We start from the raw sequence: 16,279 nt of genomic DNA, 5'->3' as shown, positions 1-16,279 counted from the left end.
TGATTGAATAATGTTATGCATCTGGCAACACTGGCCGCGGACGGTTCGTTTGTGGCGTTAAAAAATAAATTAATTAAAAACAAGCCTTGCTGGCGGTCTCTTCCATCACAATAATTGTTTGTCGCCTGTGCGAATCGAGTGGAGTGCGCGGAAAGCGGCAGTTATTTGCGAGGGCCAGTGGATATGACAACTACGGTGAACACTAGCTGAAGTCAACGACAACAAACCCAGGTGAGAGCACAAAAGTTAAATGGGATTGGAATTATCACGTTGGCAGGACATTGACAGCTTTACTAACACCTTGTTCCTAACCAAAATCTCGATATTCCATAGCTATAGTATTCAATGCTCCGCCGGCAGGCCTTCCGTTTATTTTCGGCCACTGCAGTTCGCTAAAAATAGAAATGTCCACATAGACAGAATCGAAGGTGTAGTGCATCATCATCATCATCATTATCAGAAACGCCATCATCGTCATCACCTTCACCCGGTCGTCATCCGGTATTCTGAATTTTGGGGACTAGAGCTCTCTCCGGCGTGCTTCTATGTTCTTTCAACCGATTCGCGTGTCTTGGACTAGTTCCTCCCACCTTTATTTTATGGGTGTTCCATTATACATATGCCAAAACTGGTTTCGTTCCTATAGAGAGACTTCTATGCGAGCATTCTGTTCGCACTTTGGTTTGTCAACAATCTGCGGTAGCAACTTGACCTTTACCTTTGCCGCCAACATGTTAACCCGTTCTCGCCCGTCAAATTCAAACATTCGTCTGCACCCAGGGATTGCCTATATTCCGTCAAGGTTAATGATTCTGGCCGGTGACCATCGTATTTTGGCTTTCCCACACCACACTTTCCCAGGAAAATGATGTCGAAACTCAAATATTTTACATAAAAATCCTGCCGTTGTTAACATATTCAATCCAGACGGGTCAATCACTTGACATCAATCAAAATTGCTGTGGTCTCTTTTTATAAGCAGTCAATGGCACTGTATTATATTAAAACAAGCATTTGAAAACAACAGCGTTATTTAGAATCTTAATGTTGTGCGTTTCCATCTTTTTGTATTCTCAATTTTTAATGATCCATAAATTAACATTAAAATAAGCACCACCTATTAAAGTCGAACGACTATCAGTTTTCTGGAAAATGAGAGAAGTAAAAGGTATATATGTGAGAATTGTAGAATTGCACAGACGAAATTGAATCTAAACCACAATCGACTGTTTGGATTTATTTACTATTTAAGATGGACACAAAAAGTGGTTCTCTCGCGAAACTTTCGACGCAAATGGAGGTTTTTCTGTATCAATGTGCATATGACTACAGTGGGTTTATATAGTCAGCCAATAATAGATAGGCAGCTATATGTCATAAATAAATCATTTTTACGACTTATATTCAGCCATTAAATGGTTATGATTTCTATGCATCCTTTAATATTTAATATAAAATCATGTATGATCCACATGAACCATTTTTTTAAATACTGAATTGAAAGTAACGTACTTTATAGAACTGCAAGATCTCTGCGATGCCTGAATAATTGTTTGAACATTCCATCTATCTTTCTGAATGGTCCTGAAGTTGGGAAAACATTCTTGGGGGCACTGGCTTTTTGGCACCCATTTCGACCGATTTTCGGCCACTGTGCGTCGTCACATCTAGCTGCACGCCTATTTGGGCAATCAGTTTATTGTGGCGGTCGGCGATTTGTGAGGTTGGTTAGCTGACTGGCTGGTTGGCTGGCTGGCTGGCAAACCCGAACCGAATTTGTATATATTTCTGCCTCTATTATTCTTTTCGTACTCTGTTTTCAGTAATCGCCAAACAACGCGAGTGTACGCACATTTCTTTCCCACTGGCTCAACATTTAATTTTTCCGTCTGACATCATTCGCGGCCGAATCTCTGAGTGTTTCGCTTTCGGTTTTAGTTTGCACTTGTTGCTTAGAAATTTCCAGTTTTTGGTTCTACTTTTTTTTTTGGTTTTGTGGAGCCACGAGCTTATTCCCTGCACCAATTGCTCTTCTTCCACTGCCGGCAGTCCGAGAATCGTAATGCGTGGAAGTCGGTGCCGCTGCGCAGCCGCCGAGAAAGTGCCGAAAGATTCAGGATTTGAGAAGGATCAGAAGGATCAGCAGGATCAGCTGGATCAGCTGGATCGCTGGTAACAGACCGCTGGAGGGATCAGCGATCGATCGACTTCCCATAAAACCAAACTGCCGCCAAGACATTCACCTAGCTCTTCCCTAGCCACCAATCATGTATTCGGCGGGTAAATTATTTAAGTTAACTAAGTAAACATCGCACCCGTTGGCATGCAAATTTGTTTGTTCTCTGCTCTTATGTACACATACCATATATACATACATATGTATGTCGGATCGTCATACTTGTTTCATTTCGTTCAATATAATATTGATCTTTGGAGCATTGTCATTGTTTGGTTTTTGTTTCAAGCTTGAGTTGGTTCTGTTTCGTTCTTAGTTTGGAAATAGAACTGGGATGGGGGTTTCCTGCTCCGGAAACTGATCATCATCGTCAGCAGCAGTGGCCACCCCATTCATCCATCCATTCATCCAACCCTCGATCCATTCATTCATCGAAGTTCTCACACGCATTCCATGGAATGGACATGGAAACGCACTTGCGGGCCACTTATGTAATTGACCGCATTTAAATGAGTCAGGCGGGGCGGTATCAGCGACAGCTGGAGCTGGAACCCGATAAGTTGGCTTCCAAATTGGGTCCGCCTGAAAGGCCATCAAATTCCATCATCCCCATTATCATGGCCACAGACTCACTATCGGGATTTTCGGGGCTTATCAGTAATTAATATTAGCGGGTCTGATATTTCGATTAATCTCAATTAATAACAGTGGGCACATAATCTATTTTGGTATAGACAACTTTGTGTTTTCTCTTTTAGTATATCATTTATTGAATTTATAGCACTTATTGTGTTGGAATTTTTCAAGTATTATTAATTTTTGAAGTATTATTTGCTCTCCATATTATGACAATACAAGCAAAATATGTCGCTCTTTAATAACTAATAATTTGTTGAAGTTGGCATTGTGTCATGATGCTCAATTTGTTATTATATCAAGCACTTTTGTCTTTCTTTCGTCAGTTCAAAGTTATTTTATTGAATCAATTTGTTAAGCGTAAATCAGAACCATCAGCTTTCATTTATTGAGCTAACACATCGAAGAGATCATATATCATGTCATATACCTGCAAAACCCAAGTGTTGTTACTTTTCTTGCTAAACTTACAAGCTTACAAATGAATCGTAGTCAAACACTCTTTTACGTAATTGGAGTGTGGCAATGTAACCACTAACTCATCAGCACCACCGCCTCACCTCTCAACTCAACTCAACTCCACTCAACTCATCTCATATCATCTGAATCTCACCTACTTGCAATGCGAGTGCCAGAACATCCGACTAATCTCAAACTTCGTTGCAGTCCGCACCCACGACTACGACTATCCCGAATCGGAAATGGACGAGCGGGAGAGTCTGTACTTCGACACCATATCGCTGGCGGAATCGGAGGCGGCGGCTGCTGCGGCGGCGCATCGCAAATCGATCTCGCAGTCGCGCAACACCATCTACCACTCGGCGGTCGATCTGGCGGGCGATGAAGGAGGAGGAGGAGCAGGTGGAGTAGGAGGAAGGCTGCGTCTGGGCGGCGGAGCAAACGCCGAGCACGCGGCGCTGGCCTGGCAGCCCGGATATCGCCAGTCGACGGCACTGGAGCACCTCAACGGCGGTGGTGGTGGTAGTGGTGATCACACGGATGCCGCCATCGCCGCCCAAATGATTGCCCTGCAAAACGGACGAAACCACCTGCCCACCGGGATTGGTGTGACCGGAGATGGAGGACAAGGAGGTGGTGACGATGAGGTCTCTAGACGTCTGTTAAGAACTAGTAGCAACATTTCTAATAAAGATAAGAAATTGCCAATAACATACTCCCAGTGGAAATCAAGGGTAAACAACGACAGTAGCATACGATACGATTCCAATTTCAATTCCAATTCCAATTGCAATTCAACATTCAAAAACCAAATGCGTTCCACAACGTTTAAGCACATGGCTCCGGTTGAAAGCCTTCGCTTTTGCACTGCCGCCGATGTCTTTATCCCTATCGCACGTCCATCGATCTCACCTCCATGTTTGTCTTGCAGTTAGTTGCTGATGCCCAGTCCATCTCATCCGCCATTCACCATTCGCCATCCGCCAATCACTGCCAATCTGCTGGATCATCTGCTCATTCAAGCTTTTAGACACGAATTTCAATGGAACGCGGTGCAGTGGTTGCCTTTACGAGAGGTCCTTTAAAATTAACATCACTAGGGAACTTTTACTTTCTTTAGTAGCTACTTTTCGAAGTCATACTAATTTAATAATTTTCTACTTAGAAATCTAAACATTTTTTAAGAATATATTGCACTATTACACATCGAAATTTAAAACAATTATTAGAAAATTTGAATTACTCATTTAATAAGTCTCAAAAATAATTGAGTGCCAATCTAACAAGTACTCAACTATATTTTGAACTGGAATATTAAGAAATCTATAAAAGATCTTCGGAGATAGTGTACTCTTCTAAATATAGAATCTGTGAATTTATTATCAGATGTTTATGTTTGTAGCACTCAGCAAATAGAAGAATAGAGCTAAAAACTTAGACTCTCCTTCGAATTTCGAAGAGGACTTCCCGCTAAGGAGCGACCACTGTACCCACACCAGTCACGTATATGATTCCCCTGTTTTCTGTAACGATATATACATATATAGATATATACACATATTCTGCACTTGATCAAGTTCTTGCCGCCTTCTTTCACGCTCTCCTTTGTTTGTTTATATTTCTCTATTTCCTATAGTTTGCTTGCGGGATTGGGTATGAACACTTAATGCGAATTTTTGTATACTCTTATTTAATGTCTAAGTCGGGCGTTTTGGTACTTTGGAGCAGATACTGATTGCAGCAAACAGCTGTGGGCTGTCGAGCTCAGTAGAGCCTGCTACCGACTACTTGCCAGCAGTGTCTCGACCACGACGGTTGTGTTTCGATTCGGTTCCTCCGGGCTGTCATCATGCTGAACTGCTGCCTCCCGCGCGGCCTGCGCTCCGGAGATCGGCGGGAGGAGTCCGCCACGGTGATAGGGTGGTGACCAGGGGGGAAGGTGTAGGCACACGCACCCACACGCTTTGTTTCCGTCTCGTCTAGTTGATAAGCAAATGTATTTTTACTTTTAAGATCACACTCGCGTGACTCACCGTGACACTGATTTATACTAATGCTCTCCCTTCTCTGTCGTTCTCTTTCCACTGGCACACGCTCATCTCCGGAACTCTGGGATTCTGCAGACATACAGACGCTTCGACGATGGCAAGCGGAGCGTGGACTTTGTGCTGGCGTACAATGGAGAGACGCAGCTGGAGGAGCACCGGCGCAAGTGCGAGATCTTCGAGGCGAATCTGCAGCGGGAGGGCTTGCAGCTGGAGCACAACAAGGTGCAGCGCGTTCACTTCATCAAGATCCATGCGCCGACGGAGGTGCTGTATCGCTATGCGGAAATACTTAAGATCAAGGTGCCGCTCAAGCCGATTCCCGGCCAGGATCAAATCTTCGACGAATCGGCGCACGAGTTCAAGACCTGCTTGAGTCGCATGTGCAAGAGTCTCTTCAGCTCCGTGCAGCTGAATACGGCCCTCTTCCCGGAACGCGAACCGCGCATCCATCTCGAGTTCTCCCGCAACTACCTGGAGCTGTACGACACGGAGCATCCGAACTTTCTCGACGCCAGCACCCGCTACTCCATCATCAATTTCATTCTGCAGCGCCAGCATTTCGTGGAGGGCGAGGAGACGGCCGACAATCTGGGCATCGAGAAGCTCGTCCAGGATGGCGTATACACCTGCGCCTACACCTTGCACGATGTGGGTTTCAAACTCCCAACTCCATTTTAGCTCGAATTTCTCACTCATATCCATATTTCATTGCAGAAAGACGATCGCGATCGGCTGCTCAAGGAGTGGGCCAACATATCCAAGTGGAAGAAGTAAGACAAACATGCACTTTCAGTTTAAGCAATAGTTTAAGTTCTTGGAAAGGCTACTCAAGGCGAGAAAGCTGATTCTTTAGAAGCAAGCTTGGTCTGGATAAACAAGCTATGCTGGTTAATGAGAATATTGTGAAGGAAAGCAGGTGTTGTGTATGAAGATTATATTAGTAGAAAGAATATACTATTCCTGGTAAAGCCATGGAGCTCTAGAATGAAGCTATCATAGGATTGGCACTTGGTTGGACTAGAAGTTAAACACAACAATCATTTAATTGCAGCCTGCAGCCACTGGACCAAATCAAAGACTATTTCGGCGCAAAGGTGGCACTCTACTTTGCCTGGCTGGGATTCTACACGCAGATGCTGATACCCATTAGCGTGTTCGGAGTGCTCTGCTTCCTGTACGGCTTCATCACGTGGAGCAGCGATCCGATTAGCCGGGACATTTGCAACGACAATGGGACGATCATGTGTCCACAGTGCGACCGCAGCTGTGACTACTGGCGACTGAACGAGACGTGTACCTCTTCCAAGTTCAACTATCTGATAGACAACAATATGACGGTGGTGTTCGCCTTCTCGATGGCCATTTGGGCCGTGGTGTATCTGGAGTTCTGGAAGCGCTACTCGGCGGGTCTGGTGCACCGCTGGGGACTGACTGGTTTCACCCACCACGTGGAGCACCCGCGTCCGCAGTACCTGGCCAAAATATCGCGCACCAAAAGGCTGGCCGGAAAAGCCTATGAGCAGGACCAGGCTGGCAAGCGGACCGTCTTGGATCCGGATGTGCCCTTCTGGAGTATCAAGTTCCTGCCCAACTTCACCAGTTACAGCATCATGATATTGTTTGTGAGTAACACTGCTGAGTAAATCTGCTGCTATTGGAGCCACATTATAATGTTTTCTATTTGCATATAGATTTGCATATCAGTCATTGCCATAGCGGGCATAATCATCTATAGGATGGCACAGCGAGCCTCGCACAGCATTCTGGGCAGTGAGAATTCCATGACCTTCAAGGTTATGATATTGCCCATGACGGCGGGCATCATTGACCTCATAGTGATCTCGCTGCTGGACATGGTGTACTCCAGTTTGGCAGTGAAGCTAACCAACTACGAGTACTGTCGCACCCAGACGGAGTACGATGAGAGCCTAACTATCAAAAACTATGTGTTCCAGTTCGTCAATTACTACTCCTCGCTCTTCTACATCGCCTTCCTCAAGGGCAAGTTCGTCGGCTATCCGGCGAAGTACAATCGCGTGCTGGGCTTTCGCCAGGAGGAGTGCAATCCCGGCGGCTGCCTTATGGAGCTCTGCATGCAGTTGGTGATTATTATGGCTGGCAAGCAGGCGGTCAACGCCATCGTGGAGATGCTTATCCCCTATCTGATGCGCACCTTCAAGGAGCTAAGCTACCGCCACGGCTGGTATAAGAGCCACCAGGACCAGCGTCTGGTGCCCTACAACCAGTTCACCGAGGACTACAACCTACTGCCTGCCCAGAACAACTCGCTCTACGTGGAGTACCTCGAAATGGGTACGAACTTCTATAACCATAACTTGTAGCTCAAAAGGTCCCTTTATTAACGAACCATTTCCTGCGCAGTTGTGCAATTCGGTTTCATCACACTGTTTAGTTTGGCCTTCCCATTGGCGCCGCTGCTGGCCCTGCTGAACAACGTGATTGAGGTGCGCCTGGACGCCATCAAGATGCTGCGCTTCCTGCGGCGGCCCGTGGGAATGCGAGCCCGCGACATTGGAGTTTGGCACAACATCATGACCGTCGTCACGCGGATTGCCGTGGCCTCGAGTGTGAGTCTGATAAACATGTCTCCAATTGCTCCAATTGCTTAATAATTCCTCATGCAAATCCGCTTTGCAGGCAATGATAATCGCATTTAGCACGAACCTCATACCGAAAATCGTGTATGCCGCCTCAATGGGTGATCCCGAGCTGAACAACTATCTGAACTTCACGCTGGCCGTGTTCAACACCAAGGACTTCCAGGTGCAGCCACTGCTCGGGGGCAGTCAGCATGTAAACGAGACGGTGTGTCGCTACACCGAGTTCCGCAACTCACCGGACGATCCGCATCCCTACAAACGGCCCATGATATATTGGAAGATATTGACGGGTAGGCTGGCCTTCATCGTCATCTACCAGGTGAGCAAAGCCAGTGCATTTCACCACATTCATTTCGAGCTAACGCTGATCGTGTTCACCCACAGAACATCATCACCATGCTGCAGGGCATCCTGCGCTGGGCCGTGCCGGATGTCTCGGGTCGCCTGCTGAAGCGCATCAAGCGGGAGAACTTCCTGCTGCGGGAGCACATCATCGAGTACGAGAAACGGCACGCCATGAAATTGGTGCAGACGGAACTCAATGGCCAGCAAAAGTCGGATGGTGAACTGCGTCAGCGCAACAACGAAACGGTGATCCGGAGCCGCGATGATGCCACCTCCTTTGTGTAGGGAGCGGCGAATGGGAGCTGCATGTTCGCCAGATCATTCCTTGGTTTCCACCCCACCCCCGTGACACGTAGTTAGCTAAACTTTTGTATATACCGACACGCGAATATCTAGGGATTGTCGACTGCTATCGCATGGATGCAGTGCTTCGTACTTATGATGATTTTTGTACTGTGTTTGCATTGGAAATGCTCAACGAATATGGGGAATCGGAGCCCCGCGAGTCAAGCAATTGCATTTTTATATACATACATACAAGAATAGGATTTTATATTGTTACTTGATGGACTCGTGGCACTCGTCGCCAGGAGTCGAGTATACTGAATCATCACCCGGTTGGATCACAGTGAGGCCAAGTCGCTTTAGCAGCACACACAGATATACAGTTCTAGGGATATGTATTTGAATATTTTTAAATTATATACACACTAACACATCATACACACAGACACCACACGTCCAAAGTGCATTAACAACGAGTATTTATAATTTAGAAGCGGCGGAACTCCTGGTAGCTCCCGCCAACTCCCGCTTACCCATGTTGGATCGGTCATGAGCAAAACGATTACGAATTATACACCACAAAATGTGTGCGAGCTGAATAAGCTGGCATCCATCCAGACACTAAGAAACAATCCAATGTACCTTACAATGTTGCCCACAAACCGAGAAGCGAACTCAGGCATATGTACATTTGTATCTATGTACATAGGTAGCTATGTAGATAGGTATCCATGTACATATGTGCGGTTCATCCTCCCCCCACAAGAAACCATTGTTTTTATTGTTGATTATTGCCAAGCGAGAGCATTGCACATTTCGCAATATTAATATTTTGTAGAACTCTAAATGCTACTTACCAGTGCGTACACCTATAGTGAATTGTTGTTTTGATAAACATATTTATACGATACGAACTAAAACTAATCATAGCAGCTACGATTACGATAGAGATTAAGCCAGAAACCAATTGTGTTGTGTGCCGGAAGAGAAATAACAAATAAACGAAATGGGTTTAACTCCATTCCTGTGAACGGTGATTGCCATGGGTTTATCCTACTACATACTACATTCTACTTGTATATGTTGATCGATTTGCATATGCAAGCAAAGGTACAAATTTTCGTAGGAAAGTAAACCGGATGCACTGGATAAGCTGCCATCGAAATTGCTCAATTGAGAGGCGATGAAAGCAAATCAATTGGAACGCCAGCTACCCGGCGACTTGGCTGGACAACATTCAATTGACAGAGACACCACCTACACCACCCCTTACCACCTAGTTCGCAGTCCAGCAGCCCGTGGATTACGAGCGATTGAGGTGTAACTACACTTGGAGAAACGCGCAAATGTGAAATGGATAGTTCTATACCACTCGTATATATACGAAGAAAGTCTGCTGTGGCTCTGCGATCTCAACGAGGAACACAGAAGGCTTTTCAGAAGAGTTTGAGAACTAGATTCGCTACCCAATCGTAATACTTTGAGTACCAACTCCTCTATATCCTCATCTATTTGGATATAGTATGAACATTGTGTGCAGTGTGCGCCACTTACCTCGCCCCAATCTGCATGCACTGGGCTGCCTGCTGGCTGGGCTAATGCAATTTGAAATGTGTAATGCAATCGCCCCCTTTCCACAACCAGACAGTGCTCTTCGGGCTGGGTCTTCCAGATTGGCGTGCTCGTCTCGCTGGACTTAGTTACAAATCTGTCTCTGGCACTTCGGTTGAGTCGCATCGCTGGACTGGAACTCTGAGCTGGAAGCTAGCGAGGAATCGGAATTGGCATCGCAATCCGAGCCTGAATCTGTATCTGTTTCTGAATCTGTATCTGTATCTGTATCTGAATCTGAATCTGGATCGGAATTGGATTTGGAATTTGAATTGAAATTGGAATCCCGTGCTAACACCTCTCCAAATCCGGATTTGTGTCGTGGTTTCTATCACTCGATCGGAATGAGTTCGGTGGGTAGAGTGGCAGGCGAAATAATAGCACAATGATCTGGTTGGATAAGCGGATTTTGTGATATATGTATAGATACACTTGTGGCGGATCCAAAGGGATAAGCTTTCAATTCGAATACTTACAGACTGTTTAAAAATATCTCTCCCCTAGATTAAATATCTAAAGAATATGACGAAGAAGGAACGCGAGGAGTTCATTGACTCATTCGATTTGGTTTTCTGCGATTGCGATGGCAAGTTTGCTTTAGATTCCACCTGCTCGGTATAGTCATGACTGGCTCTATTCCTCTCCAGGAGTTGTTTGGTATCCGCTGAGGGATTTCATACCCGGTTCCGCCGACGCATTGGCCCATTTGGCCCAACTTGGCAAGGATGTGACCTTCGTGACCAACAATAGCATCAGTTCGCTGAGGGAGCACATCGAGAAGTTCGAGAAACAGGGCCATCTTAAGATTGATGAGGTGAGCAGGAATGATATAATTGGAAACTATACTATTATATCTTCCTAACCAGCATCAAGTCGTACATCCTGCGCAAACCATCTGCGATCACCTGAGCTCCATTAACTTCGAGGGACTCATCTACTGCATGGCCACTCCTCCGTTCAAGGAAGTCCTCGTGAATGCCGGCTTTCGTTTGACCGAAGAGGTAGGTAGTGGAAATCGTGGCGAAGGCTTCACAATCTCTAGGTGGAATTTGAATAGAGTGGTCCGGGGATCATTACGAGCCTGAAGGATCTGCACGAGGCCATCTTCTCCGGCGAAGCGGTGGATGCGGTCATTATCGATGTGGACTTCAACCTGTCGGCGGCCAAGCTGATGCGCGCCCATGTTCAGCTCCAGAATCCACAGTGCCTCTTCCTCGCCGGAGCTGCCGATGCTTTGATTCCGTTTGGCAAGGGTGAAATCATAGGTGAGCCTGGCCTTTAGAAAGTATATCCATGTCATAGTTTTCTGTTTGTTTTTCCGATCAAACAGGACCCGGGGCCTTTATCGATGTGGTGACCCAGGCGGTGGGTCGTCGGCCCATAGCTTTGGGCAAGCCAGGAGAGGATCTGCGCAAGCTACTGCTGGATCGCCATCGGGCAATCCCGCCCAGCCGCGTGCTCTTCGTGGGCGACAGCCTGGCCAGCGACATTGGATTCGCGCGCGCCAGTGGCTACCAGACGCTCCTCGTCCTCACCGGCGGCACGAAGCTGGAGGACGTCCAGCGACTGCCCAAAGACCATCCCCAGATGCCCGATTACCTGGCCGATTGCCTGGGTCAGATAGCACCCAATAATCCGGAGTCGAGTAACCCTGACTCGGCGCATTCAGTTTGATGATAGTGTTCAAGTGTTTGTCAAACTTATCGGCGGATTTCAGTTTGCAATCAAGTTTGTTCGTTGGTAAGGGGCAGACACCCGAAGTATCTACGATTACTCACTGCACAGTGTTCCTCGACTGCGGAAGTGAGGGATACCCTATTATTTGGAAAATAGCGAAGCTATCTATTTGGAATATACATAGATACTAAAAAGTTGATATATCATGAGATATTGTTGTTTTGCATATATATTGAATATCTGATCAAGATGATCTACGAAATATAAAATAATAGATGCGAGTAATGTTTTAAACTCTTTTTATTTTACAAACTGAAATCTCTTTACATTCAGGTTTCCCTAAATTTCTTAGTAATTTGTGTATATTTCAGATAATATATATCGTGGATTGTTTCAACTAGACTACGTAATATATATGTATACATTCACTGCACATCTATGAATCTTTTACGACCAAATGGTTGCATCCATGGAGTGGCTTCATTTTCCTGGAACTCCAAGCTTACTATGATTCAAATTTCGCTAAGGGACAGAATACGATCTCGTTAGCAATAATAAACTACGTGTGTATATCAGTTAACCAGGTCCCATAATACAGCTACGGCTAATGGATATATCTTTGTTCGATCTCCGCCGCCGGACGCCGTCTAGACACGCGACTTGGGCGCCTCACCCAGCAGCTGGGCCACGTCGGCCACGGAGTCCGCATAGTAGTCCGGTATGAGCTGCGGATCCGTTTCCGCCAGCAGCTGCTCCTTGGTGCATCCGCCGCTAAGCACCAGCAGCGTTTGGAAGCCGCACTGCCGCCCAAAGCCCACATCCTGGGCCAGCATGTCGCCGATCATGAGCACCCGACTGGGCTGATCGATCTTGCACTGCTCCACAATCAGCTCACCCAACTCGCGGCCAGGTTTGCCCAGCGTAATGGCCGGCTTGCCACTGGCCTCCACCAGGATGGAGGCGAATGCACCCGGACCGATGATGTTCACCCCCTTGGCCACCGGCAGCAGGCGATCGGTGGCGCCTTCGATGAGCAGGCAGTCCGGATGGCGCAGGTACAGATGGGCGCGCAGCAGCTTGGGGGAGGTCAGGTTGAAGTCCACGTCGATGATGACGGCGCGCACCGGCTCCCTGCCAAAGATGTGCTGGGCCAGGCTCGCGTAGCTCTCCTCGATGAATTCGTTGGGCTGCAGGAAAAGTTGGTACATCGAACAGATAGGTTTAGGGTATGTTGGAATATATGATATCATATCCAGAAAATGATAGTTAATATATTTCGAAACCCTTTTTTAACCTTAATCTTTGGCAAGTGCCCAGGAACCCTGAGATCCAGCATCACCTTCCTTCCACCCATCTAGTTACCACTCACCCCGTCCAGGAGCTGGAATCCCGCCTCGCGCAACACCGCCTTGAACTGCTGGCTGGCGATGATGTAGATGAGGCCCTGGAACTGGATGCTCTGCAGATAGCTGACGACGGACTGGGCCGGATGCCAAATCTTCTCCGGCTGCACCTGCAAGCCGATCTTGGCGAACTTCTGGACGCACTGCTCCACCGTGCGCACACTGTTGTTGGTCACGAAGGTCAGCTGCTTGCCGATCCGCTGGAGGGCAGTGTATCCGTCGGCGGCACGCGGCACACTGTGCTCCAAGGTCCACAGGACGCCATCGATGTCGCTGAGCACCCGGTCGAAGGAGTCGACGAAGCTGCTCCGCTGCTCCTCACTCAGCTGCAAAATGTGCTGCGGTTTGGCCTAAGGCGATAAAAGGAAATTTAAAAAACATTAAACGATACGAGAAATTACATAAAACTGAGTAATAAAATATTATGATTCAGTTTTCAAAAACTTCTATTATTTAAAAAACAAGTTCAATTCAAACTGACAAGAAATCTTGAATAAAAAATGTATGACCTAGACCAACATTAGTTAGGCTTTAAAAATTAAATTAGCTGGCCCAAAAAGTAGTAATAATAATATATGGGTAGACTGGAGAGCTACATGTGCGTAGATCGATGGAACACCTCGATAAGATTATTCTACGGAAGCACCAATCCCTGCTCACCATTGCAATCCGTTCTGGTGGGTGAAAGTGTTGTTATCGCGATCACGGTCGTCAGCCAACTGACTTTGCTGAATATTGCTCAAGCTGAAACCGAAACTGAAACCGAAAACGAAACCAAAACCAAAACCAAAACCAAAAGCAAAACCGAGTCTATATCCGATGCTGAGAATTAGCACCTCAAAAGACACGACGCGTCGAAAATGCCGGTTAGAACGACGACGGCCACAGAAACACTGGCGAACTTATACGGAAGCAATGGGAGAGAAGGCTTTCCACTTATCGCCCATGCTTATCTGAACCTCTATGACATCCCCCTATTTATACAGTCCAACTAGAGCTCGATCGCAAAACCGAAGACTGCGAAAATAGAAGAGCTTGTATACAAAAGTTATTTATATTTTACACTATCAGCAGCTACCTGAAAAGTCTATTAAACCATAAGAAATTAGAAGTTAGAAAGTGTAACTACGACTTCAAATTTAAACTTCTGAAAGACCGGCGCGTATGTCTAGATTCTAAAACTATAAAAGCAGTATTTCTGTGTTTAACAGATTTGACCAGAAGAACTCCTTTTAAAACTATTCAATGTGAAAATTCCTTATAGTTTCATCATAAATGATATAGTTTAACTTTTATTTGAATGATATTTTTGGGAAAAGACAAATTCACATAAAAATGGAAACCCCCGTATTTGAAAGCTGCAATCATGCGAGCAGTGGAAACAGCTCGTTATTTGTATTTTAATACCGCAAAACGCACTAGCGCATTCAAACTGGCAGCTGGGAAATTTTTAGGACCTGATTGGGACTTTGTTGGGATTCGTTCTAAGGAATTAACATCGATTTGTTTTTGGGAGTGAATCCCCAGGCTTTGAGCACTGGAAATGACGCAGCAGGTGGGCCCAGCACGGCATCAGTGACAGCGCCAGCTAACCACGAACTTCAGCCAAGGAGTACGCGGAACTTGGAGTCGGAGTTGCCAGGAATCGGATCGATAAATGGGCGCCGAGCATTCGCAGCAGCGGGCTGAGGCCGATGGCCACGAGATCTTCGACGGACGCCAGCCACCAGGAGCGGCCACTGGAGCCCTCGGCGATGGAAGCTCCATGATGCTGGCGGCCACGGCGGCGGCCAACAAACGACGTGGTGTTGGTCACCGCCAGCAGACGACTGGAGGAGCAGGCGGCACATTGGTGGGACCAGGAGCTGGAGTGGGTCCAGCTAGCATTGTGATAGCTAGCAAGCAGATCATAGCCGAGGCCGCTTCGCCCGGCGGCTCCGAACTGAGCAGACCGCCTTCGCCGCCGCTGAGCGTCTGCTCCGACCTTCCATATGTGTCCTATACGGATCGGCCTATCGGCGATTCGCCCAAAATACGCAGCAAGCCGGCGCACATGCTCCAGCAGAGCAGCGCCAGCCGGGCGGCGGCCAGAAAGTCACATCCGAGCGGACTCACCAGCGCCGTGAAACCAAAGCGACCCCAGTCCACGGCATCCAGTCATAATATTGTGATTGTGCGTCCCGGTGCCATCGATGCTGGCGAGGATGTGGACCTAGACCTGGCACGCCTGCGCAATATACCGCAGTTTCTGCCCGTGCTCCGTGAGTCCATCACGTCGGCGACCAATACACGAGATGCGGAGATTCTGGAGCGGCTGAATTCACAGCATCTGGTCAACATATGTGCCCGCATGCAAACACATCTGAATCTGTGCGCCAGCTATGTGGCCAGCGAACAGAATCACCTCGTTGAACGCACCAAGGTGGTGAGCAACTCCATCACCACCCTCTTTGCCGGATTCGTGGACATGCAAAAGACGTACGCCTCGTACGCCGAGCAATTCGCCAAGATCCGGAGCATATCCCATCAGCTGAGCAGGTGCAATTCGCTGCTGCACGAGAACATTGCCAGCCTGGAGGCGATCAATAACTTCCTGGACGACGATGACCGACTGGAGCCCTTCGTCTGGCGCACCGATGACAACAAGCTGCGCGGTGAGGCTGAGGGCGCCACCGGGGGCAACAGCAGTCGTCTGTGGCGGCTGTAGGATCCCCACTGAATCCACACTCTTATTGGTCTCCAAAGATTTTCCTAGCTCATAATATTCGTGTATTTACTGTGTATATTACTCGTTAACGATGCCGCTTAATCGTAATTTTTAATTAGTAAATCAAACTTAATATTAAAACCAAATTTGATATTTTATTTCTTGAACCTCATTTGGTTGCAGTTTGTTTATATTTGTGTTTTTATCGGGGAAAAGAACGAGCTTCTTGTTTTTCATTATTTTGATGTCAATAAGTTATTTTGTTTGGTGTACGAGCGAATGCGATAATTTTATTTCGGTCAGCTAACCAC

General features: G+C 46.9%; 4 protein-coding genes across 7 annotated transcripts; 3 read left to right on the top strand and 1 right to left on the bottom strand.

The window, feature by feature from the left end:
• Positions 1-10: 10 nt before the first annotated feature.
• LOC122623637 (anoctamin-6) lies at positions 11-9,600 on the top strand. 4 transcript variants are annotated; one of them, XM_043802902.1, is made up of 9 exons: positions 11-231; positions 3,479-4,005; positions 5,395-5,967; positions 6,034-6,089; positions 6,371-6,941; positions 7,011-7,632; positions 7,702-7,907; positions 7,978-8,259; positions 8,325-9,600. In XM_043802902.1, exons 2-9 carry the CDS (start codon positions 3,514-3,516, stop codon positions 8,568-8,570), a joined length of 3,048 nt encoding a protein of 1,015 aa, XP_043658837.1. In that variant the 5' UTR covers positions 11-231; positions 3,479-3,513; the 3' UTR covers positions 8,571-9,600. The 4 variants fall into 4 exon arrangements, with proteins under 4 accessions (XP_043658837.1, XP_043658839.1, XP_043658836.1 ...); XM_043802904.1 differs by lacking the exon at positions 11-231 and adding an exon at positions 2,050-2,280 and having other exon boundaries at positions 3,479-3,918; XM_043802901.1 differs by lacking the exon at positions 11-231 and adding an exon at positions 2,050-2,280.
• Positions 9,601-10,306: 706 nt separating this feature from the next.
• Positions 10,307-12,010, top strand: LOC122624685 (4-nitrophenylphosphatase). The gene is made up of 6 exons (XM_043804357.1): positions 10,307-10,534; positions 10,686-10,767; positions 10,829-10,995; positions 11,048-11,182; positions 11,239-11,446; positions 11,512-12,010. The coding sequence occupies exons 1-6, from the start codon at positions 10,526-10,528 to the stop codon at positions 11,853-11,855; spliced, it is 945 nt and encodes a 314-aa protein (XP_043660292.1). The 5' UTR covers positions 10,307-10,525; the 3' UTR covers positions 11,856-12,010.
• A 169-nt stretch (positions 12,011-12,179) lies between these two features.
• Positions 12,180-14,158, bottom strand: LOC122624293 (chronophin). Its single transcript, XM_043803786.1, has 3 exons — positions 13,922-14,158; positions 13,228-13,611; positions 12,180-13,045 (listed from the first exon to the last, which is right to left on the bottom strand). Exons 1-3 carry the CDS (start codon positions 13,922-13,924, stop codon positions 12,506-12,508), a joined length of 927 nt encoding a protein of 308 aa, XP_043659721.1. The 5' UTR covers positions 13,925-14,158; the 3' UTR covers positions 12,180-12,505.
• Positions 14,159-14,710: 552 nt separating this feature from the next.
• LOC122624222 (BLOC-1-related complex subunit 5) lies at positions 14,711-16,114 on the top strand. The gene has a single exon (XM_043803699.1). The coding sequence runs from the start codon at positions 14,919-14,921 to the stop codon at positions 15,966-15,968; it is 1,050 nt and encodes a 349-aa protein (XP_043659634.1). The 5' UTR covers positions 14,711-14,918; the 3' UTR covers positions 15,969-16,114.
• Positions 16,115-16,279: the final 165 nt, after the last annotated feature.

Source organism: Drosophila teissieri, chromosome X (assembly GCF_016746235.2).
Source record: "Drosophila teissieri strain GT53w chromosome X, Prin_Dtei_1.1, whole genome shotgun sequence".
Lineage (NCBI taxonomy): Eukaryota > Metazoa > Arthropoda > Insecta > Diptera > Drosophilidae > Drosophila > Drosophila teissieri.
The sequence above is the reverse complement of the archived record's forward strand: the minus strand, read 5'-3'. Positions and strand labels throughout refer to the sequence as shown.